General features: G+C 37.3%; 1 protein-coding gene and 1 long non-coding RNA gene across 3 annotated transcripts in view; one reads left to right on the top strand and one right to left on the bottom strand.

Annotated features, from left to right (window-relative positions):
- Nucleotides 1-25797, top strand: part of LOC148216067 (uncharacterized) — a 114836-nt gene that overhangs the window by 41194 nt on the left and 47845 nt on the right. The window contains exons 3-4 of one of the 2 annotated variants that reach the window (XR_015796123.1): nucleotides 17740-17862; nucleotides 18320-18496. The exons of the other annotated variant lie outside the window; for it this stretch is intronic. This is a non-coding gene — a long non-coding RNA (uncharacterized LOC148216067). Of the gene's footprint in view, nucleotides 1-17739; nucleotides 17863-18319; nucleotides 18497-25797 lie in introns of those variants that run through there. 2 annotated transcript variants of the gene reach the window in all.
- DPT (dermatopontin) lies at nucleotides 1330-24157 on the bottom strand. The gene is made up of 4 exons (XM_007428148.4): nucleotides 23814-24157; nucleotides 14061-14186; nucleotides 4085-4192; nucleotides 1330-2634 (listed from the first exon to the last, which is right to left on the bottom strand). The coding sequence occupies exons 1-4, from the start codon at nucleotides 24110-24112 to the stop codon at nucleotides 2568-2570; spliced, it is 600 nt and encodes a 199-aa protein (XP_007428210.1). The 5' UTR covers nucleotides 24113-24157; the 3' UTR covers nucleotides 1330-2567.

Raw genomic sequence — 25797 nt, 5'->3', positions numbered from 1 at the left:
CATTACCTGGATAGAATGCTTCAGAAAATGAATAGGAACTATACATTTCCTTGATGTATCATGTTTATGAGATAAACTGAATGGACTAGCTTAGAGACCACCTAGATGCCATGTCAACAGGTACAACAAACAATATTTCGCATACCACCCTTCATATGTTCAACTGGCTGGAGATCATTGTAAATGAACAAGACCGAAAGTAGTGTATACTATCTTTTTGGCTGTCCTAGACAAGGATTGAAAGACAGAGAGAAGCTGGCATGGCAAGTAACAGGGGATGGCAAAGGACACAAATGCGATAAAAGTCTCCACAGCAGCCTAAAATGAATCCACAGAGGCATTTCTGAAATAAAGACAATTTTGTGAACAAAACACAGATTTTTAGGCAACATTATACACAGTCATTTGCTCCTCCCAGAAGCTTCTGTAATCTTATCACTGCAAATTCATTCAGGTTGTTCCCTTTTCATAAATATGTTCTTATTCAGAGCGTTGACTCTTATAGAGTCGATATAACTTACATTCAAATTCAATTCAGTGAGAATCTCCCAGAGAACTAGGCCCACTAGACTATATGACTGGAAGTCATTTCCATTTTTGCCTCTTCAATAATAGGTAATATTTCAGAAGATAAAATTTTTAAATTGTTTGCTTGCCTAATCATGTCTACATGCAACCATCTCAGTGACCTCAGATCTTACTTATTTCCTTAAATAAGAGATGCAGGATTTGGATCTGACTGGACATCACATCCTTTCACCTGCCCCTTAAAATGCTAGGGTCATCAGTTTTGTGTACTTTATGTATCATATCTTCTGAAGCTGAATGGAAACACACAACTATGTGAACACATACATTTAAGAAAGTTTTTGTTTGGGTCTGTTTTACCTAATATTTAACAGTATGTCTGATGTGCCTCTGAAGCCATCCCCTGATATACCTCTGTGGGCAATTCCAGACAGAACAGTAGATCCATTAACAATGCAGAATGATGCTCCCTCCTGAATTCCCATTCTTGCTGGGTACAGTATACTTCACTTTAATTCTTTCTTGAATGGATGGAATACACTTGAATTGTCTTTTGTGCAACCTATTCATAATTTAAAATATTCCCAAACCTTCTCAAAGAAAGTCATACCCATTACAATTTTAGTACTTACATGATGAAGTAAGACCAAATCCATAAACAATCATCTCTATCTATTGTTTTTGAATGATAGCAGAACCTTGCTAATTTATATGAAGCATTTGGCAACAGAATTTTTATATCTAATTTGTTCCCAATTATTAAATGCACAAACAATTGTTCAAAAACTGTTTAAAAGCTACTGCATTGCCATATAATTTTATTTCTTCATTTAATTATAATAATTCATAATATACTTGAATAATAGATACAGGCATTTAGGATAAATTGCACAGTTTATTTGTTTATATCTGATTCTTAAGGAACTCCCTTTTGTAGTTATTCCTCTTTGTGACTGGCTTCATAATCAAGCCTTAAATACTGTTCAATAAAATTATATCCCACATTTGAGCTACAGTGCAAAAGCCACTGGTATATAATCAGTTTTTATACACAGTCACACAATGGCCATTGCTCTTTCCCATGAGACTTTAGAAATCTGGTATTCTAGCATTCATTATGGCCCCTAATTACAAGAGAAGCAACACTGATACATAACATTTAACAAAAATAATCTGAGACCATTTAACATGGAGACATTATGGTCCTCGGAATGTACTTAAATCTATTTCAACCCAAACAATTAACAAAGTAAGTGAACAATCTTTAGAGGTGATTGCTGTCAACCAGCCTTGCTACTAACATAATATGATGTAATATTGATATGATTTGCAAAGTTGTTGTTGCTTTTTTTTTTTGCTAATCTCAGCAGTCGAGTAGCGTGAACAAATATCAGTAAAGCACAAGTTAGGGAGCTTTTGCTCTTTTGCAAGTACATAAGAGGGCAGAGTGGATGTAAAGTCGCTATGCAAAACCAAGCTGCATTTGTACAGAGGAGCTAGACAACAAAGGAAGTAACTTCATCCAAGTATAAATGAGTAAGCATCTAACTGTTAAAAAAAAAATCAGGAGAACAATCTGCAGTTTTAGTAAAGATCAGCCCCCCCACCCACCCACCCAGCAACTACCCATATGCCCAGTTCATAGTAGTGACATATGTGAGAATTGGACCAATAATGGGTAAAAGTTCCATTATTGTGGGAAGAGAGACTGGCCATGCTTACTCCCATACTAACATTGATCCCGCAGCTGCAAATGATCAGGCATGTGAATGGGCCGGAAAGCAATAGAAATTCAAGTACTCTGCATGCATGATCTGCAGAGATTGTAAGAATGGAGGCAGCATATGTATTATTTAATTAAGAGCTGTAAGAATTCACCTGCAGAAAATAAAGCTGAATGCAATTTTTGAGTACAAGAGTCAAACCTCTGTGAAGAGGTTGGTGCATTATTACTAAACTTGACTTTCCTACCTTTTTTCTTTTCACCCTTTTCTTTATTTCCCACCCATACTCTAGAACGTAGTATATATTCAGGGCTTCTAAGCATTTTGAAATTGACAATCAAAATCTGTCATCCTGCAGGCAATAAATTTCCATTGACGATCTCTGCAAAGGAAGAGAAATAGGAAACAAGGTTTAATACATTGTATAAATGATGACAGGTACCAAACATGTTAAGATTTTGATTTAGATTTAGTTACATTATGTTCTTATGAGCTATGGTTTACTAGCAAAAGAAAAAAAACCCCATCAATAAATATTTATTCCTTCTTTCCTTCAGCAAGGACTCTAGTGTGCTCATGATTTTGAAATATTTGGGCCTTGAGCTCAAACAAAATTGGAAATTTGATTTAAAATGACTATTAACGATACCTTATCTTCTTGTTTTGGATTGTCTCATAAGGTTTTTCCAAAATGCAGTTTTATCCAGGAGAAATGCTCCTTGGAAACAAACTAAAGCAGATGTATTGCATTGCAAAAAGGGGAGAAAATAACTTTCCATAATCAAAAATGAGCAGATGAGAGGCTATATTTTTTAGCTCAGATGTAATGATTAAGTGGGAGCCAGTTTGGTGTGATGATTAAAGGCACCAGGCTTGAAACTGGGAGGCCATGAGTTCCAATTCTGCCTTAGGCACAAAGTTAGCTGAGTGACCTTGGGCCAGTCACTCTCTCTCTGCCCTAAGAAGCAGGCAATGGCAAACCACTTCTGAAAATCTTGCCAAGAAAACTTGTCCAGGCAGTTGCCAGGTGCCAATAGTCACTTGAAGGCACACAAAAAAGAAAGATTTACTACAGTATTGATTGTCCATTGATCTGAATTGCATTTTATCTCAAGAATGATAAGACTTCTCTGAAAACCTATAATTTGCTTGATAGTGCTTCCTTTTACTCTCAGATCTAAAGTATGGTCAGAGATTGACCCCATCATAGATTGATTCTTTCTTTTGTTATATTAATTCACTAAATATGCAAAGTTATCCTCTCTAAAACGTGACAGCAAAGTATCAGAAATTCAGTTGCAGTTTCTTGTGGCCCTGCAACTTCAAAATATTATTTTAAATTGCCTCAGTTTTTAAAGAATCTTCCTTCAATTACACATCTGCCTCAGCAAAAGGTACAGAAGCCAGTTCAGCCAAATAAGTAGGATAGTTCTAAAAATATTGAAATTAATAGCTTGAATTACTCTACAATATCAATATCAGGATTTAATATATAATAAAATCTCTTCCTATTAATGTCCATTGCTAATCTCTTTCTATACTTAAGCTACTTGCTTTAGAATTACCATTACTGGAGTGGGTCTATTAAGATAAAGTTGTGGGGTACAAAACGTGTGATACCAGTCTGGCTGGTGGTGGGAAGTTAATTGTCATTCTGTCTCTCAGAACAGTGTGTGTGCTTTCCATGATGTCCACTGCATCCACCACCCCTAGGCAACTGTTTTACCTTCACATATTTGTTGTTTAAATATTTCACAGTATAATCATCCATTGCTTAGTATTACGGGAAATCAGTTTTTAAAGAATCTTTCAACAGCATTTCTGAACCTGACCTTTCTACACCAGAGAAAGTTGTGGCTGCTCCGCGGATATAATGATCATAGGTGTACATCATCATGTCCATGTCTTCTCCATAATGTTCTGGATGTTCTGATGTCATCCTTAAAAGCCAAGAAAAAGAAAACAAGAATCATTTCTCTATTTTCTACAGAAAAAGTAGAGGAGTATCAGTGTACTTTTCAGATGTTGTGACTTTTGCTCTTAACAGCCCACTGAGAAACCCACTTATACTTGAGACTCAATTCAGATTGTTAAGCACCTGCTTGATGAAATCTCAGAAGCCTGAATAATGACTAACTAGTCTTCAACTAGTAGGACTAGAGTTTTTTTTTTTAATTCAAATTTGTTTATTACAGCCCTAAGGCCAGATACAAACAAAATATATAGTGGTAACAATCTTACATTTTCTTACATACTTTTTTTAAAAAAGAAACTTGGAATATTTTAAATATTCTAATTACAGAATGTAACATTCCTTGTTCAGAATACTAATTCTTTTTTAAAGTATGAAATAATGCTTCCCCAAAGAAAAAGCCAGTGGATCCTAGGAATCCATTCTTCTCCTATTGATACTAATTCCTGTGGATCCAGGAATGGAGATAGAAAAGATATGAGTTTTATCAGTTTAATTTTCTGTTATGTCACTTTTAAAATGTGATCTTTAAAGTGATATTTTAAGGTGTGACATGACTACAACTAGTCATAGCCAGCCAGAGGAACAATGTTCTCAACAGTGAGTAATGTGGAGAGTTTTGCCACTAAAACTGGAATGAGGAGACAGTGCTATATTTTTAAGTCCTCAATAATGGGACAAAATATATAGCATACTATTCAAAGCCAGTTAAAAAACAACAACATATGAATACAGATGACTATCTTGATCACTGGGACAAAATTCACATGTCAATCCACTATAGGCTTGTTCTTTTTCCCTTATATGTGAGTCAGACCTCGGAATGAGTTGGGCTTGAGGCAGTTGTTTTCAGAAAAATTGGCTTTAAATCCAAATAGGTCAGAAACATATGCAAGACCAGAAGAAACTAGATTCTATTCCAGGGAAGCAGATGACTTCAGAATGACCAGAAGTACCTAATCCAAATCAGGCAGGGTTTGAAATTCAAAGGAGCAGGGAGACTCAAAGGCTAGATTTATAGGCCAAAATTGACATAGGTTTACTGACTGAGTGTTCAGGCATCTACTCTATTGGTGCTGGATCTTAAACGGTTTTGCTGAAGTTCAAGGTTCAGTCTATCATGCTTCCTGTGCAGATAGATCATAGATGGCATGGTTGCTGACATCTGACTACTAGGAGCTATGAGAACTTAACAATATGATTAGTTCCTAGGATTGGGGGCAAATGGCAAAAGGTGAATTTATATTGTTTTTCCATGTTTAAATGACTCAGCAGAACAGTACTCCTGAATGAAAGGCAATTGTGAAAGAAATTAATCAATAATATGGCCAGAGTTGGTAACCATCCAAAGCTGTGCACTGAGGTCACATGTGCCTCCAACAAATGTTTGGCCTCCAAGAGCACCCAGAATCCTTTTCTTGATTCTTCCCAACATATAGTTTCTATCTTTCTGGAATTTAGCCTCAATTTACTGGCCCTCATCCAGTCCATCATAGCACACAAGCATTGATCCAACAATTCCACCACCACTCCTGAATCAGTGCCTCTGATTTTCAACCCATGAACATAGCCCGGTGGAATATTGTGGTCTACAATATTAAATGCCCCTGAGAGATTAAGAAGGGTAAACAGGGTGACATTTTCCTTTTCCCTGTCTCATAAAAAATCATCATCTGGGATGCCCAAGTTAATCACAGTGCTAAAATCAGCCTTAACTATTGAGAATATGATGGTTCCAGAAAGTCTGTTTCATCCAGGAATTACTGCAGTCATCCGGACATACTCTTTCCTCCAAAAAGGGAGGTTACCAATGGGATAGTTGATGGATAATAACTCAGGTCCAGGGAGGTCATCTTGGAGTATGTCCATCTCCTCAGCTTTATTGGCTGAAACTGATCCTGCAATAAATAATCACACAATGTGCTGATAACTATCCTAGATCAGCTTCAATTTTGACATATTGGCACAGGTTTAAGTGATTTTATGTATAATAAATTCATTACATCACTTATCCAAACTGGGATATGATCAACATTAATATCAACTGTATCTCTAACTACCCAAAAAAGCTCTACTTGGTAGTTCAGTGTGAATGCAATAGAGAAGGAAAAATGTTCATGCCACATGGTAGGCATGATAATGTGCTGTCATATGTGCTGAGTCTTGCACAATCTGTGCTGAAGCTGTGTGGCACGCATGTATACATAGCCATCATGCTTTTCCTCTTGAGGTAAACAGCAGTATGCAGAGCAGAGAAAAGAAGTAAGAAATAGTAAGCCAAAGAAATTAAAGACATGATATAAGAAAAAGAAACATAGCTTAAGTTGTGCCAATATCACTCACTAAAACTTTTCAAGCCTTTCTAGCTTTGCAAACCATCTTAGCTTCTATCCTGTCTGTGTACTATTTTGTACCTTGTCTTTGTTCCTTAAACTACCCATTTTTCTCTTTCTGAGAATCTCATGAATTCATTCAACATGACATCCTCTTCCTCTCAACTCACTCACTCTTCCTTTGTGTATTTGTTTTGCCATTTAATCCTCATTTATTCTCTCCATGTGACAAAACCACCCCAACATACTTCTTGTTTACTGGCAACTTTTTTATTCACTTGCATTTATTCAGCACCTGTATGTTCTTGACTCTGGATCTTCTTGTATTATTACACACAGTTCTTAAGTACCCATTCCCCTCCATTAAACTTTCTTTTACGCTTCTCCTTAATTATTCTGCTCACACTTCCATGCAACAAAGTGGATAGAAGCATGATTTTATATACAACCAGATTTCTTGTTTTGAAAAACGTTTGTTCCTTGCAACAGATTACATGCTACCCACCCGCACATCACTTTCATTCCAAATCTTTTCATCACTTTTATTTAATTCATTCACTGTGCTGAGGCTCCTCTTCACTCGCATCCAAAACAACTTTTTATTTCCATCAAAACTGTTCTGAATTTTCTCTGCATCTTTGAGTCATAACTACTCCTTGTTTTCTTTGACTATATTTTTGCAAGTAACTTTCCAGTGTTGCATCTAATATTTAATATGTTTAATCTAATGTTTAATATCATGTTTTGTTTAATCTAATCCAATCCAATGTAATGATAGTTAAGTAATCTAATGGTAATTAAGTACTCAAATGTTTAGTAATACTTAATTTAATATTTAATTTTGTTGTATCTAATGAAAATTTATTTTCTGATTGTCACTGGGGAATTCCAGATGACCAATGTTTGCATCACTTCATGCTTCTGATTCAACAATTAAAATACAACTGGGATTGTCCAGGCTATTCTGATTATTTCCACATCTATTAGCATACCAGGATTCTATAGGAACTGAGAGTTAATCATCATTTGCTCTTCAGAGACAACAGTGGAGGACAGAGAGCTACCAGCCAATCAGTACTTCTAGGCAGTAATGAATACCTCAGTGCATTCCCTCATTTTCATACCAAAACATATATCCCTTCCCTCTTCTTTAAAAAAAAAAATTAACAGAGATTAAAATTACTGTTGCAGTAGGGTTGCTAGGGTAGCATACCTCTTTCTTATGCTGGCTTGATGACAATCCGTACTTCATCCCTGTTCCTAGTGATGCCATCACTCTACTGCAATAGGATTCCATAGGATGGAAGCAATGTGAGCCAGATGTCACCTCAAATCCCACAAATCACCCATAAAACAACAAACTACCACCATTTGTGCAGGTTATTTTAGCTTGAAACAGAATTTCCCCATCAGAAGGAAAGCTAAAGACTGCAGTAAAGAAAACTGGAACTTAATGCAATGGTAAGCATATAGTCACAACATCATTTATTCTGGGTGGTAGGATGGTGTTCAGTTTTATTCAATAATGGAACTGGATTCTCATCTGGAAGAGCCCAGTATTATCCAAAGATATGAGGGGGGATATAGTAAGAACTCTTCTCTGCAATAGGTTTGTTTCATTCTTCTGTTTTGGGGATAGGCAACATAGTGCCTATCAAGATATTTATCTTATCTGACTTTAATTGTTTAGTTCTAGAATTAAAAACAATGAAATGTTGTATCAGCTTTAAGCATATCTTCATTTTGAGGACTGCTTCATCTACATTCTTAGAAAATAACAATGGTGGGTAGATACAGCCAGTCTTGGTTTGAAAATGTGCCTACCTGTCGAGAAATAAGAAATAAGGGGGAGAGGCGATAGGAACATACTTGGAGGCTAGAGGAGGCAGCAGGGTATAACATCACCAGTTTGCCTGCAGGTAAATGGTCAATTTCTGGCTGGCCACAGTTCCCATGGCATATATGTTGTGTGAACATCCACAAAATTCCACATACACCAACCACCCTAAAGAGGTTGCATATTTTTATACTGTTTCCTAAGATGACTTAGGAAAAAAACAAAAACATAGGAAATTATGGTAACTTGCCCAAAGTGTTAACAAACAGAAATGAAGAATGTAAAGTTTCATTTTGTTAGCACAGTACAGTGGTGTCTATCTGTCTATGCTTTCTTAGCTATTGTTTGTGATTACAGGGAATAAAATTACTCTATATTTCCCCATAATTAAGCATATAATCCACAACTTTGTTGGGTAAGTTTACTTTTTCATATACACAATGTATGTGATTTAATTACAGGTCATTCCTCTGCTTGTTTCCTTGTTTTTCAAAAGACCATTCAATGCATTGTCTAAACATTAGTTGTAAGAGAATAGCATTTCTTAAGAAATAATTTTAAAAAGCACCAAACAATAAACTCTGAAATTCTGGAACTATTTAAAATTCAGACTGACTGCACTATGTAAGGCACTTTCAGCGTTTCCCTTGCTTATGCCATGCATGGGGAAGCAAGAAAACCTAGGCAAATATTTGTTCCTTATTTGATTAAAATTGCACACTGTTCCCACCATCTTTTCTAGGTCTCCAGATAGTCTCTTGAAGGTCTCCATAAAACAGAGTTCTGTGCAGCACAAATGCTGCTCTGCGGTGGCTTGTCCTCTGAGAAGGCAGGCCCAAGAATGTGATACAGCTTGTAAACACATTTGTACAGTCTCATCATATAGCACAGGACTTTGTTTCAAATCATTACATCCACTGACGCACTAAGTGTAGTCCTGAACAAAGTTGTCCCACCACCCGTACAAAGAAGAGGACAGAAAGAGAATCTGAAACTGACACAATAATTAGCCTGAAAGAACTTTGAGGCTGAACATGAGTGGAACAAAAAGAAAGGTAACAGTGACAACTAGCTTACCCTTTCAGCAACTCCTCTTGCTTTTTTTCAAAGCTGCTAACTGCTCATTTTATTTCTGAGAATCCCCTTAAGAGTCAAGCTATATAATAATGGCAAGATTTCCAGGGGCATCTATTGATGGAATATGTCTATGTTTTTTCACTACAAATAGTCCTCAGAAAGACTAATAATAATAATGAAACATAAAACAAATATAAATTATGATAAAAGAATAAACACAATCATTTAAAAACTCATAAAAATATGCTGAGAATAAAAATTGTGCCTGACCCCCAGTACCCACTAGAATAATGTCTGCTCTGGTGTAAATTCTCTGTGCCATCCTCCAACACCCTTGCACCATTTTATGCTGTTCCCCAAATGCTGCTTTACTATTTCTGTCTTTTGCAGAAAGCCACAGAAAAAGGAGATGGGTGGGTATACTGTATTGTAGAAAGGCTGAAAATTCAGCAATGAAACAGCAAAGCTCATGTTCCCCCAATGCTTGCTTTGCCAGCAAAATATTCCATGAACATCATGACCTTGATAAATGGGAAACTATTTGGTGCAAAGCTGGGCAATGTGGGGGAGCTTGCTTACAAGAAAGTGGCTTCTAAGGGTTACTGAAGAGGGTGGAGTTGAATCGTTACACCCTTGGTGAGGGGAATTTTAGGATCTTGGGGCGGATTTAAAGCCTATTTTGTTTTTATACACACAGAAGGAAAAAGAAGAAGTTTGTGTCACCAAAAATGGTAATTTGCTGTGAACTTTGGCCACAAGTTGAAGGCCACACTCCAGGGGCCACAAGAAAACTCTGTGCCACCTGTGGATTATGATTGCCTATCTCTTGCATTGTGGGAAACAGTCATGTCTGTTAAGGCATATGTGCTCTAAGAGTGGGCAACCAATAGCCCAAATGCTTCATATGTCCCCACTTCTTATGTCTCCCAAAGGTTCTCCAGAGAATTGAATGCCCTGGAATGAGGATGGGATCCAGAATTTTCAGAACTTGGGTAGCATTTCAGAACTGAAATGAGTGCCTTAAGCCAAGGTTTAAATCACATACATACTCCTTAAACTCTGCCCCAAACAGGCTGAAATATTTGGCCCTGCCATTGCCTCTGACATCATGACATCTGCAGCCATGCCTCCCGCACCCGTCAGAAGTGTGTGTGTGTGTGTGTGTGTGTGTGTGTGTGTCTAAAATATCCCATGGCTCCTGGAAGTTGACCATCCCTGTTTAAGTCTTTGACAAATGTGGCAGGAGTGAGAGAAAGCAGCTGTGGAAACAATCAATCTTCTGGAACCCAGTAGCTCTGGGTTTTGGGAGAAGAGAACAATTATAAGGAATACAGTATGTGTAAATGTCCAGTACTCCAGGAACATATGTTTATGTTGAGAACTTCAAGTCAAGCAGTTCCATGTTTTCCCTTTGCATATAGATAGAATTAGTGGAATTATTTTGTAATGACACATTTACATCTGCAATGAATTTACTGATTTGCTATTCAACATTATTTTTTATTCTTTCCAGACAAATGCTGAAAGTTTCAGGACACTTGACCTCTCATGATAGAACCATAAAACGTATTTGATTACTTAAGCTTTCCCAGAGAAATGCCTGGGTTTAACTTCCAAGGTCATGTTATGATTGAGTCATAAAACTGCCCTAGATGCAGGAACAAGGCTTGTCTTAAACCAGATGCAGGTACAATGATATTTTACTGGTTCTTAATACATTGAGGACAGAAAGCTGCTCGTAGGCAACGCAAATAGTTGCTTTGCTCATGTTTTCTCAACAAACAATGTATGGGCTAAATCAGAGTTGACTGAAAAATCCATAATGCATGTACTGACCACTGCATCACTGTGATGCATTTTTTGTACAACATTTTGTATAAATCACTATGGTACAGGGGTCAGTTTGTGCCTTCGGAGGCTTCTTGTGCACATCTTGACTCAATCCAGAAATTACTTGGTAAACAATTCAGTTTTCAGTCTCTGGAAAGGATAATAATACTCATTTAAATTTACAAGGATTTATGGTGAGATGTATCATTATGGAAAATTTCCAGAAAAGAAGTAGCTAGATAGACTTGGAATATGCACCCTAACACAGGGCTTCCAAAGGTAGAAATACAGTGTTTCAAATGAGATTAGTACCAGAGGACTCAAACACTGTTTCAAATTAAGCAGAGGCCTTCATGATAGACTTCAGCCACGACATTAGCAAACTACTTTTCATAATGCACAATGGGTACCTTAAATGAAGGTATAGAATATCAGCTGACCCTTGAAGAATGTTCAGAAGTTTAATTTCTTTCAAGATTCCTTGATCTTCCAGGTTTATTTTTATTCAAATTCATACACGCTATAGCTTCATGTAGATCAACAGATGGTTAGACAAAGGCTTCAGATCAACTATTGCAGATCAACCGTTGACATTTCATGTATGATTTAGGGGCAACCTTAAGCTGCTCCAGTCCTGTGATGATGCCAGATGGACTTTAAGTCACTTTAAGAACATTCTGTCCAGATGGGGATGCTTTGGCAGTGGCTGGCCAGGTGTTCAGTTGGGACTGCCAGCGATCATCACCCCCATTGGGCAATTCACCTGCTGCTGTGATTTCCTAACTTTCCCTGCCAGGAAAGTGATTGACAATCTCTTTCCTTTGTGTGGGCGAGTCTTACTAAACACACTTATTTTTCAAAAAAACCCTTATGCTGCTTCCAAATTAAAAGCATCAAAATGGAATCAGCTTTCTTGCACTTTCCCAGGTATGGCTCTCTAATCTGTGCTACAGCTATTGTCATAGGAGTGTCATAGCAATGCAGTGCTTATAATGTTTGCCTAATATGCAGAAGGCTGCTGGTTTGAAGTCTGGCAGAAACATGTTTGTAATCACTATTTTTCTTTCCTGGGCTACCTACATAATTGCTTGTCTTCATTTACACAGTTCACTGATGCACCATTTCAGCATTTTTGCTATCACTTGAGGAAGAAAGGTTTCACCCCAGCTCTTGAATGGCCCAACAAATAAGTACTGCAAAGAACGTATCACTGCATTTACCTGGAGCTGGCTTAAAAAAACAGAAAACAAAGGAAACTCCAGTGTTTCAACAGTGGACTGAGTAAATAGTTCAGTTTGTCTAAGTAATTTGAATGGGCTTTGTTCAATTAGTTTAAGGATACATTTGTCAATGTTCACCTTAGCTGCACAGATAAAATTTGGATCATAGATTCTACTTAGAGCAGCTACATTAACAATCAAGTTGCAGAATTTGTGATGTATTTTTTTGCAGGTTATTAATGTAGGGTTCAGAAAGCACTGACTAATTGGTACAGTTGGCTCAAGGTTTTAAATCTATGCATAATTATTTCAGAAGACCCTCCCCCCAATTCAACTGAATTTATTTCTGAGTAGATATATCTGCCTACAAAAGAAGCATAACATCAAAAGTAATTTAGTGTAAAATACATACTTTCATTTACTTGGAATAACTAGTATGATCTTGAGATGGATAATGAAATGAAGGAGTTCAAAGGAGAATTTTGTAGTAATGGGTGTAGTAATTTCAATCACCTTTATATAAGATAGATAAAGGTACATTATGGTGCAGAAAGAGAGATAACATTTTTGGGTTCCACAAGTAATTATACCATGAAACCAACCAAAGAAGAGAAGACCTTGACTTATTATATGTGATGAAATGTGAACTTAGTTGAACAGTTTAGAAACAGTGAGCTTTGCTCTAGTAAATGTAATTTATGTGTATGTGGTAAATTACCAAGTCAACTATTATTAATAGTTTTATAGCTAGATTTTATATCTGTAAAATTGCAGAATAATTTCTTGTATTTTTGTCCTCAGTCCTTGGAGAATCTGTGTATTACTGAGCACCATCTTGCATACTAAAACCTACACTTATCTTCCCTATAAGAGAGGAAAGTAAACAACGTGTAAAATGCATCTGTTGAAGCTGCCTTTCCGGTTCAGGGTCTTCTTTTCCTAGTGTAAGCACAGGGTGATCTGATCTGCATCCTGATCCTTCCTAAACAATCTGTTTATAAAAAGTCCACCATCACTAACGATCCTGTATTGATGCAACTATTAAAAAAAAACCTAATTGGCTTTAATGGACAATGTTTTAAACCCTGTACCAATAGAATTGGGATTTTTATAAACAAAGAGATCTATGATGGAAAATCTTTTGGTGGAGCCATGAGGCAAAGTGAATCAGAGTATGACTTGCACATTGGCAAAGCCAGGATTTTAAATTTTTCTAGGCCTGGGGAAAATAGCTAGCTAGATAGCTAGCTAGCTAGACAGATAACATTATTAAGCCTAACTTAACATTTATATTATAATTTTCATCATATCAATGACAAAATATTGAAAAATAATGTTACTGATCTCAGCAATTGTGGGCCCTCAGATTGTCCATCTCTGCCAATTCTTCCCTCCTTTTCTGTTATTTGCCATTTTGTCTGCTGAAGACTTAACAACTTTGACAACTGTTTTCCATTGTTAGTTTCTGATCTTGAATTGACATAATAAAGATATTGCCTTAATATGGATTAGACACTCAGTACAGTTTTGTGAACTCACCAACATGAGTATGGACATCTCTGGCTGTACCGGCAACAATAAAACTGCCACTCTCGATCAAGCACAGATGGAAAATATTGGCTCTGGAATCCTGCCACTAACCCATTATTTGAACATGTTTGATACCTGGGGGAAAAAACACATTTAAAAAAATATAAACATTAGGAAAATAAAATCATGATTACTAGCCCTTCTTTGGGGATTATTAGAAACTGGTGGCAACTCACCAGTGTGCTGATGGGAATTACTAATGACCAGATTCTCATCACCAGTTTTTTCTCTTAGATGGAAATGTGCTGTTGAAGCTGTCTATCCATCTAATAGGTTTCTTTCTATTTAAATTATAGCATTTTTTTTAATTCACATCTGAGCTATAAATTAGTATGTGTACTTCTTTTTGTTTTGAGTAAATGGAAGTGGTCACCCTAAAGCCAGTGGAAAGGAATACAGTGTTCTCTTCCTGCCCACCTCCTCCATTTCAGTCTTAATAAGTCTGCTTAGTCAAACTTCTAACCATGTGAAATATCTCCCCATATTGCCATTCTTGTTTCCTGAAAAGCTATAACCTCTTTTTTTTTCAGGAAATAGAGGCCAAACCATGTTCTTCTTCCATTTTTTAATAGTACAATGCATGGAAATCTTGGCTTCGTCCTCTGTACTGTTTGCTTTGGAAGAAGAAAAATAGATCTGCAGATACGTAGCATTATTCTCTAGGCACTTAGAGCCCCTATTTTCATTCTCCAAACCCTTGGAATCATTTTGAAAATGGCTTGTGGTTATCCTCACCACATCTATCTTTCAGATGTAGAGAACTCAGCAGGAATTAATCAGCATTCCCCACCATTGAGCAATAAGGAGTGCAGAAATCAACATTTCCCACCCTGGTTTATTGTTCTTATGCTGTACTTTTTTTCCTCCTTATCAGTTAAAAATACCCAGGACTGCTTTCAGGATAAGCAGCAAAGCCACCCTCAAATCCACAATGATTTAAGAAAATCATTGTGAAGCTACTATGGTGCTGTGGCAGCTAATTTTGCAATGTGGGGGAGGAGGAGAAGCAAAGGAACCAGAAGCCAAGGTGAGATGGAAGTTCCCACCAAGAAGGAAATGTCCAACCTGAAAATCCAATGCTTCTGATTAAAAACTGTATTATTATTATTATTATTATTATTATTATTATTATTACTATTAATCAGCTCAGCCTCCCAACAGAGACAACAGTATAAAAATGCAAGGGCAAGTCATCATCAATTCAACAGTGCCACCAATGCTCTGTAAGGAAATTCCCTTGGTTTTTTCTCTTTACTTTGCAATTTAAATTGTACATCAGGACGAGCATTTCATAGCCCCAGTGTTTCAAACCTAAATAGGGGCACATGTAACACTGCATATTGAAGATATCTGCACATCTCTCCCTCTCCTGACTATGGCCTATCTATTCCTGTTTCTGTATGCTGAATCAGCTTTCTTTGTTCACCCTTTAAAAAAAACTCAGGAGTTTGTGCTTCTGAGCAAATGCTAGTTCAGATTTCCCCAACCTGCTTTTCAGATATATTGGACCATCCTTTTTGGTTGCCCGTGATGGTTCAAGAATTATAAAGTTTAAAGTCTGGAAAAGACCAGGCTGCCCTAATTTGTGACCATTGACTAAATCATAGTTTACTGATTCAGATGCAATGGGAAATTATGTAGTTTAAGGAGACATTTATAAAGGAAGTGCCAATGTCCAAGTGTATAAGAAGAAATGACTGACAAAGACAGAAGATACAAACAAGACTCATTCTAATAACAAAAGTAGATTGTTATAGGTTTAGTATTTTCAGTTGGAGAACTCCAAAGTGAAGAACATGTCATGAGGCCACAAGGAGAATAAAAAACATCAAGGACCAGCATCATTTTGGTGCAAGGGCGAAACATCTCTAGGGAGGCATTGTTCTTCTTCCTCTGTGATACTTTCCTTCCCTTACCCTATCAGGTGCAGATACATTAGTAGTTAAAAATACACACACAAAAAAACACTAGCCTAATAAATCCTACTGATAGTCTTCACCATTTTAATATCCCTGGAATATCTATGGGACTCCTGCATGGTGGCACTTGAGAACAATAATCAGTTGTGGTTTCAGAGGCCTTATGAGGAAATGAAATGAAGGTCTGCAGTCACAATTGCCCAAACTCCAACATTCAGTGGTCCTTGGGTTTTGTACAGCCCAGAGAGGACTGGTATTTCTAGCTGGCTGTAGTTGGCTGTTGGGAACCATAGTGTAGTCATTCCAGAGGCTGACTAGCAATAATGCAAGGGTGCTCACCTCTAATCTTCAGCCACAAGAAATTACCATTGTTTTGTGCAATTGCTTTTCCAAATTACAAGCCTCCATCTGGACTCTAGGGTACTTTGCTCATACCTCCCCACCCACTCATCATGTTCTCTGTTGGTGTGTTCTTATGACAGTCTAGTATGTATATGAAGGGAGACATCAGTAGGGGTGTGCAGCATTTCAGAAATAATTCAGAAAAAGTGTTTTGGCATTTATGGGAGTGTGAACTTCATCTCTATATGCAACTCTTTAAAGCTTCTGCCTCTTTTCTAAGGCTAGCACAGCTGCCCTCTACAGTTGCCATATGTTCCTGGGAAAAGATATGAGTGCTGAACAGAGTTACTGATAGGGGCTACATTTGCACACCCATGGCTTCCAAAGCACTTTTTTGGAACTGAATTCAAAGCATTGCAGAGCCCTAGTTATTAGTACTGAAGCTACCACCAGCAAGAGTACAGACTTTATCCAGAAATGCTGCTATAGATTAAAAGTAAGTGTTTTTGCCAGGCTGGCACAGAAAACAAATCTACCAGTCATTAAAAGGGAATTACAATTGTAGCTATTTTAATTCAAGGATACTGGAACTGTTACACAGAAGCAGAGATCCTGTACTCTGTCCTTTAAAACAGAGTGGATAAACAAGCATTGTTTATTCATTTGTTATTATCAAAGCCCATGTTATTCTTTGAAGTAGATTAGTTTATTTGCTTTTCCTTTCCCAGAACTGATATGCTTATTTTTGATATGTCAGAAATAAAATAAAACTTCATTTATGATATGAAGTTTTATTTTATGTAACATTTCCATAAAATAAAACTTCAAATTAGTGACTTGATTTATTACTTACCAAGGAAGCTATTATCTTCAAAGTGATATAAAGATAGAAGTTGGAGAGAAATGCTGTATGGCTAGGTTAAAACTTCTAATCCATCCTTCTGTTTCAGTTTGTTGATTGACTGACTGACTGACTGATTGATTGATTTAGGACACAAACCAGAGATATCCCTAAAAACATTACCTCTTATGCTTTCATTTGCATTAACCAGTCCTTCTTTATGTTTGCTTTTCATCTTACCAGCAGCAAAAGTAAGAAATGGCTTAGACAAATGGTTGCATTTGAACATAACTTTTGGACTACACTCTGGATCAAATTGCCTCATTTAATAATTTTATGAAGGGTGCTACCATATCTTAAAGCAGAGGCTGGCAACACAGCACCTACCAAATGCCAGGGCATCCACAGGATCCCCCAAATTACATAGTTTCTAAAACTGGTGGATTTTCACAAGAGCATAAAATCTCATGAGATTATCTCCAGTAATGGGAAAGGGACTGTATAACATAGACTTTCTGTTTTGAAGGCTCCAGATCCAGGCCTTGAAATCTCCAGGAAGGCAGAAAGAATCCTGGCCTGAAATCCTGGACAGCTGTTGCCCTTCAAGGCTGATAATGTTGGAATTGATGGCTCAAAGATCTGACTCAGAGTAAGGCAGCTTCTGAGGGTTCTATGATTTTTTAAAAAAAATTAAAGGGGACACAATAGAAATGTTTGTGTTCTACTAGCATCTCTAATTAAGCAGCTTTGCAGGGCAAAAAATAAACTTCTCTCTGTGACTCAGCTATAGGGAAAGGATGATATAATGGAGACAGAACAGGCCTCTGAAATCAATCAATCTATCAATCCTTTATGAACCATTGGAAGTCCTAGGTACTTTCTTAGCCTACAGTACAAGGTTTTGTATCCCTTGCTGAGGCCTTGGAATTTAGTATGATGAGTTTATTAACCTTTATGCTTCCTAGGCTAAGCATCACTGATATCTTATATCTGTGCAGATGTGGAGAAATTTACCTCTTTGTTTCCTAACTGTAATGATACGTGTTACATATGTATGGCATGCATTTAATTGTTTTTCCTTTTTCCTTTTAAATACACTCATCCAGGTCTTCCTTCATCAAAGAAACTGTCAATCCCATCTCTTAGAAGCCTTGGCACCAAATCAATGTCAGTCTTTATAAGCAAAGCCCGAAGACATATGCATGCATAAATACTATTTTTAATAGTAATTTTATTAAGAATTATAATTACAACAATAAAAAGTAATACAAACTGGAAAAACTAGAGGAATAAAAAGATTTTTTTTCTTTTCTCTTTCTTCCTTTTTTTTCCTCTTTGTTTTCTGCACCTTCTCCAAACATAAATACTATTGATAATAGATGTGAAAATATTTTGTATTTAGATAATATTTACATTTAACCTGAAGTGCTGAGAGCTTCTTGGGTGAGATTGTTTCTTATTATGGCATTTTACATTTCAATGTTATGGTATCCAGGAATGTAGAAATTTATGACTAAACTGGATTCTAACTTCCTCATATAAGTACTGTATGGCAAGTAAGTAATGAGGGACTTAATTTTGGACTTCTGAGGTGGGTGGGGAAGGTGGACTAAGAGGAGTGGTGTTATCTGCCAATGCATACCAGACAGGACTTCCTTGGTCTGATAAGTGATTGGAGTGATAACAAGATTTTCAGGTTTTACTATGATATCTGACAGATTGTTATAGAGGAAGTCAAAGAATGAGGCAAATAATGGAGTGCCACAGAGGTGCAAAACCTCCATCAGCAAGAGGTCCACACCGGGCTTTGTACTCTCAAAGTGGGTCCAGTTAGAAGCCCAAATGTTGAGGTTTCTAAGGATTCTTAAGGAGTAAAATAGTTTAATGGGCTTTAAATTGTGTTCCCCCCCCCGCCACAAAAATAAAACAGGTAAAAATATTCTGCTGTAGAAGCACCGTAAGCTGTCCTTTTTGCATATTCCCACAGTAAAGGCTAGATGCTTCTCTCTTTTTCTTTGTTGGAGTTCCTATTCCATACTAACACTCTGTGCAAGATAGCACTTAAAGTAGAAAGCTCTGTCTTGCATTTCAGCTGCCTGTGGAGCCTGAGAGGAGTACTGTATCCCACATCAGAGCTTGTGGGCGGTATCCTATATTGCACGGGTAAGAATCTAGGATGAACATTCTCCTTTCCTTTGCAGCCCTCAAATCTACTCCAGAGGAAGGAGAACCTTTTAATCAAATTGGAAGGCTGAAGTGGAATCCCTTCCTAATTAGGTAGATTAAAATCTGATCTGCAGTTGAAACACTGAAACATGGAACTCAGTACACTAGATTTTGCATGCCTCGGACTGCAGTCATGTGAGATTTATTAGTGATAATTTGATGTTTATGTCTGTGGTTTATTTATTCGTTGAACAAATATATATGGCTGCCCATCTAGCCAGTGGAACTCTGGATGGCAAAGATAAAGACATAATACATAATCCAGATCAATTAAAAACCAGGGCAAGTCCCCTGTAAAACATTTCATGTCACACACCCCCACAAATGCTCTAGCTCCATTAACAGCCTGGCCCCATGCCTGGGGAAAAAGCCAGGTCTTCACGATCTTCCAGAAGGCCCATAAAAGCCTCCTGTCAGAATTTTTAACCAGTATTTTAGCTCTGAATACAAATAATAGAATTTTATTTGTTTATTTAAAAGACTTACAGTATATGGCACCCATCGTATGTACCATAATTCTGAGCAGCTCACAAAACTTCAAAGAACAATAAAACCACTAACCGAAACTCCTGGTGCCCCAAAAACAAACACTCCTTCATACATCTAATGCAATAAGTAGGGTGGATGGCCAAAGGCCACCCATCCTGATGAGTAATTGTACTTTAAAATGCATTACACCGCTGATGATAATGAACATTCTAGAAACAACCACAGAAATAATTTATGCCACATGTTTTTGACTATGTTGCCACAACGGTCTTTCTAATGTACCAAATTAAAGATTTGGTAAGATAGTCAAATATCAGTCAAGCAAATACTCCTGAAAGTTCTTCCCTTCCAATATACATCTGCATGTTTCCAATTATGCTAGAGTTGAGGGAAAGATATCATATTTATATAAACAGCCTTCCCACACAGAGGCATGTGCGCCATGTTCCTCCAGCCAGGAGAACATGGTGCACTAAATGTTGGCTGGAATTTCTCAAAGCCAAGACATCTAGAGGGTGCCAGGCTGGAGAAGGCTACTGTACAGCTTCCTATCAGAATTACTGAACATGGTACTTGAATAGGTATGACCTTGAATAGGTATTGTCTTCTAAAAGACTGTCAGGAGAATGAACTAAGGGGCAAATTTGAAAACATACCAAGTGACAAAATAGAGCCTGGAATATGTCAGATGGATATAATTGAACACTCAGAGTCATTGGGAGTTGAGGGCAATATAAATTTAAATAATAATAATAATAATAATAATAATAATAATAATAATAATAAGAAGAAGAAGAAGAAGAAGAAGAAGAAGAAGAAGAAGAAGAAGAAGAAGAAGAAGAAGAAGAAGAAGTTATAGGCACCTTAGGATGATTATAGGTGCCTTAGGTGCAATCCCAAAACATCTGGAGCACCACTTGAACACCATCGGCATTGACAAAATCACCATCAGTCAATTGCAAAAGGCAGCTTTCCCAGGAAAAGCTTATATCCTGCAACGAAACCTCTAATACCATCAAACAACAATATCTGCCTATCCCAGGTCCTTGGGAAGGACTCGATAGGTGGATAAAAATGCCAGATATTTTAAGAATCATTTAAGAATCATCTTGGCATACGCCTTACATAGTGCTATTAAATAGCTGGATGCTGTTAAAATAGCTCATGGAGAACCTCAGCTCATCTGATCAAACTGACTGTCTGAACATACTTTGAACATTGCATGCAGTTTTGTGTACTACCTCAAAAAAGAATATTACAATGCTGGAAAAGATGACTGAATGGTAATCTGAAATGATCAAGGGACTGGAACAATTTTCTCATGATGAAGGTTACAAGATCTATGGCTATTTAGGAAAAGGACAGAAAAAGGGGAGAAATCAGTGAGTTTTTCTTCCTCTTTAGCAAAACTAGAATCCAGGGTTATCTAATGAAGTGGAATGTAGCAAGATTCAGGACATATAAAAGACATATAAAGTACATAGTACATAACCAAACTGTGGAGTTTGCCAGCCAAAAACAGTAATAAAGGCTACCGTGAGTGGCTTTAAAACAGGATTAGAAAAATACATGGAAGATAAAGCTGTCACAGAGTTACTAGACAGGATGGCTATTGCATTCAGTATTCAAGATGGCAGATCTTTTGATACCAGTTTCCAAAGAGCATCAGTGGGATAGCCTTGCCAGGTAACAAGCTCCAAAATAAGGTACAATTTATAAAACTAATAAAATGACAGATTATATTGTCTGAACATCGGCAGCTTTATTAATATTTTTTATTTAAGCAAATTGTTTCTAGCCTGTATGAATACCATTCAGATTAAGATGGGCATTAAAAACATGGGCAAGTGGTCCATTTACAGTAGGCTGGGAGTGAGTGGAGGAAAATGTTGTCCATTCCTGCATGGGTGGCCTGTATTAGTAATTGGGCAAGCAGAAAGGGCAGACCTGGCCTAAGTTAGTCATAGCTAAATCCCATTGAAATGAATGGGACTTGATTGAGTGATTTTAATTCATCAGCTCATTGATTTCAATAGTACCGAATGCAACAATTTTTTTCTAAAATGCTGTAATAACAGCTAAGAGTAGAACTGGTTAGCAGTTAAATTCAAAACACATTAAACAGATGGAAGATTAAATTGGTTTTATTTATCATGAAAGGGTTAAGAAAAGGAACAGATTGTATTCCTTTACTGTCATGAAAGAGACACCACATTTTAATTGTAAATAGGAAACAATTTCTTATTCATGTGCCAAGTCTTGAGTTGAACGGAGGTCTTGCCCTCATGTCTTGTGTAATTCCTGTGGCATCTTATCATGCTCTTATGAAGCCTAGACATGAAACATAATCTTCCTCCTATTCCAATGCTACTTCTTTCATGTTATATTTATATGCAACTCATGTGAATCTTGAAATAGAAGGCTGGACTGGATAAGATGATGGGTGGTTCAGCACATATCTCATTATGTTCTTGCGTTCTACATTGGTTAGGGTATGCGGAGGGGAGGGGGAATAATCCTGATTAAATAAAAAACATTTTTAAAACAATATTTAAAATACCATATCAGGCAATGGTTAAGGTGCTTCACAAGAAACCAGTAAACCTTGAGTTTTACCACAGAAGTCAGCTGGGTGACTCTGGGCCAGCCACTATCTCTCTCAGCCCAATCTACCTCACAGGGTTGTTGTTATGAGGAGAATAGGAGGCAAGAGCATTACATACACCATCTGGGGTTATACAAAATAAAGGCAGGATATTAATCAATCAAACAAACAAATAAATAAATAGATAATTCCATTCTGCAAAAACAGCAGTTTTCACTCAGAGCTTCTTTTTGTAACAGCCAGATGATTCTTGCAATGTTCTCTTAAATATTTTCCACATTAATAATAGAATTTACTTCCAGATCCCTGGGATCTGAACCTTGCAAACACGTTCTTAAATTTTTATTTCTTTTTTTCTTCAAATTTTTTTTTTTAAATGATGGCACTGGGGAATAAGGGAAATACTTAATAGTAACACGTATATGTTTAATTGAATGGACATCTTTGTTCAGAAGATTATCTTGGCATCTAGACAATTTTTCATGGCAGTCAAATGTGAATGGTGACTTAAAATCTCGGACTGCACTTCATTAACTGTCAATTAAATAATTGAGCATTTGTTATGCTCAATTATCTTTGTCTTTAATGTGAAAACAAGACATGAACCAGAACTGTGATTCAGCCCCAGTAATATCAGCTATGCCCATGTTTTGAAACTCAGTCTGCAGTAGGCCATTCCTTAAAATGCCTTAAGAACGATATTTGTTGCAGAGAGTTAACTGTGAAATAATTAAAGCTATTATTGCTTATATATATGTGCATAGACTTATTTTTATTCTGCCATAATGTTTTTCTTTGGTTTTTTTTTTTTTTTAATTTCACAAGTTCTCCTGGTGCTTCAAGAAATTTGTTTGGCTAGAGCCAATAATGGAACAAAACAAGTGAATGTCTACGTGACAAGCACTTTTTCTTCTCTCTACAAAAAACAATAACCATAACAACACAACTGTCTGTCATTAATGTAGTTTCTCAGAAAGCTGAGAAAACTTGTAGGATAAATGCAATAAATTAAGGAACTAATAATTAGTTAATTTAATTAAAAATTAATGCAATAAATTTTCTTCCTTTCCCTCAAAAGAAAAGGAAAATGTTACAATTGCTTCGTCCATAGAAATGAATAGTGGTATCATTACTACAATACACTAGGCTGATGATACTAACTTAATAAATTATTATGGTGTTAACATGCAATTCTACGTTCATTATCTGTTTTGTTATTATGAACCATTGCATCAGCCTGACAATACATGACAAGTCTGAGTTTAAACTTGGTGACCTACCATTGCAGTCCAGCTCTGTTGATATCTTCCCACCAACATTCAGTAGGCTGCCCAAGAGTATCTGGGGTAGGCATGCAGGCATAGTTCCACAATCTATCAGACCCTTCCTTCTTGCTGAATGTGCTCCTCACAGCCACTATCACTTGCCCATGAGGGCACTGGAAGCTGAAACCCTGCCGGTACACATTAACCCAGTCATCAGTACTCCTGTAGTCATCATAGGAATGGTAAAAGTCCCCATATTGGCCCCATGCCACTGTGAATAGTGGCAGGGACATACAGAGAAGAACAAGGTCCATGTTGCTCGAGCTTCTGGCTGTAAAACGCCCAACTGGCGTTGTTGTGCTGGCTTTTTTATAACCATGTCTAACATTTGGATTCCAGATGTGGAACAACTAGCTCCAAATGCTATGTGTCACTGTTTAGACAAGATTTCTGAGCAAAAGAATTGGCTGCAGATACATTTAATTAGTTTTAAGGTGGAATTTTATGAGCACTCTAATCCTTTGCATAATCAGGACTGGGATATCCTAGGACTATAAATCATTTATAATCCCAGATGCACCTATTCATAAGGAATTTAATACAAAAGTTTGTACAGTAGCTGAAGTGGGAGAAGAAAGAAGCCATTTCAGTTTTAAAGCAATGTTACCATAAGCAGTGGAACAATGGAATTCTTGGAATCACAGGGAAATAATGTCAGGTTGCGATTTTCTGCAATTTGATAAAAGCTGTTTTGATAAATATAGTTAATTAAAATATACATTCCTTGATTCTAATGTATTCATATGAGCTGCTGAGCTGGACTCATGGTGCTCTGTCAGAATATCAACAAATCAGTGGGAAAGAATAAATGGAGAAAAAATGGACTATCCATGTGGACTAAGTCCAGCTACCTTGCATGAACAGCTGGTAGATGCACTTTCTAGACCACAAGAGGAATCCCCTCTCCCAGCTGTGCTCATCTACTGAAGAATATACATGTGGAAGTCCCCTAACTGGATCTGAGTACAGAACCAATGGAGGGGAGGGGAGGAGGGTTATTAGGTCTGGTTCTCAAGCTCAAAGGGGACATCAAGGCACTTCCCATCCCTCCCCTCCCTCCCTCCCTCCCTCCCTCCCTCCCTCCCTCCCTCCCTCCCTCCTTTCTTTCTTTCTTTCTTTCTTTCTTTCTTTCTTTCTTTCTTTCTTTCTTTCTTTCTTTCTTTCTTTCTTTCTTTCTTTCTTCTGTATCTATTCAAATGATGTCTGGGTCATATTTATATGTTAAAATGTTATTTTTTATTACTGTGGTGTTCAAAAGCTGTAAATGACTAGAAAAGATCTCATCAGAATTATTATTGTTGCTATTATTATTCATTACTCTTCCTCCCTGAGGTGCTTAAATCTGTAACTGCTACCTTACTGGAATGATTTTAGCTATATTGAACGTGGAGTTTGTGCTGAACAGGCTTATATAATAAATAAACAAAATGTCCAGCTATTGCTGAAAATAAAGCATCCATTCATACATATTTAAATAAACCCCATGCCTCTTAGCTCTACAGGTAATCCTGTAGTTACAACCATTTGTTCAGTGACCATTCAAAGTTACGACAGTGCTGAACAAAGGGACTTATGACCGATACTCAAAGTTCCAGCCACTGAGAACCCCCACGGGCACATGAACAAAATTTGGGTGCCTGGCAACCAGCTCGCACTTATGACTAGTTGCAGCATCCCGTGATCATGTGATCACCATTTGCAACCTTCCCTGCTGGCTCCCCCCAAGCAAAGCCAATGAGAAGCTGGCAAGGAAAGTTGCAAGTTGCTGAGGTAAATATTCACCCCCTGCTCCACACCATCCTTCCCCCTTCACTTGCACACCCCCCGCACCCTCTTTCCCCAGCCTCCCTGCACTTGCACATGCACCATTTAGTGACAGCAATCCCAGTCCCATCATGCCAGTGATCTCTCAGTCAGACTGTTCCTGAACATGGCTTTC

This window comes from Python bivittatus, unplaced genomic scaffold, assembly GCF_059951505.1.
Source record: "Python bivittatus isolate LINGU-HERP-01145 unplaced genomic scaffold, Pbiv_v1 ctg000340_np1212, whole genome shotgun sequence".
In the NCBI taxonomy this organism is placed as follows: domain Eukaryota; kingdom Metazoa; phylum Chordata; class Lepidosauria; order Squamata; family Pythonidae; genus Python; species Python bivittatus.
Note: the sequence above shows the minus strand (reverse complement) of the source record. Positions and strands in the feature narration are given on the sequence as shown.

Bases quoted from the DNA above. Each gene is read 5' to 3' on its own strand.
- DPT (XM_007428148.4), bottom strand. From the start codon at position 24,112: ATGGACCTTGTTCTTCTCTGTATGTCCCTGCCACTATTCACAGTGGCA. The intron at 14,187-23,813 runs GTAGGTCACCAA...TTTTTCCCCCAG, and splicing joins AACAGAGCTGGACTGCAATG to GTATCAAACATGTTCAAATA. The intron at 2,635-4,084 runs GTCAGGTTCAGA...CTTCCTTTGCAG, and splicing joins ACTTTCTCTGGTGTAGAAAG to AGATCGTCAATGGAAATTTA.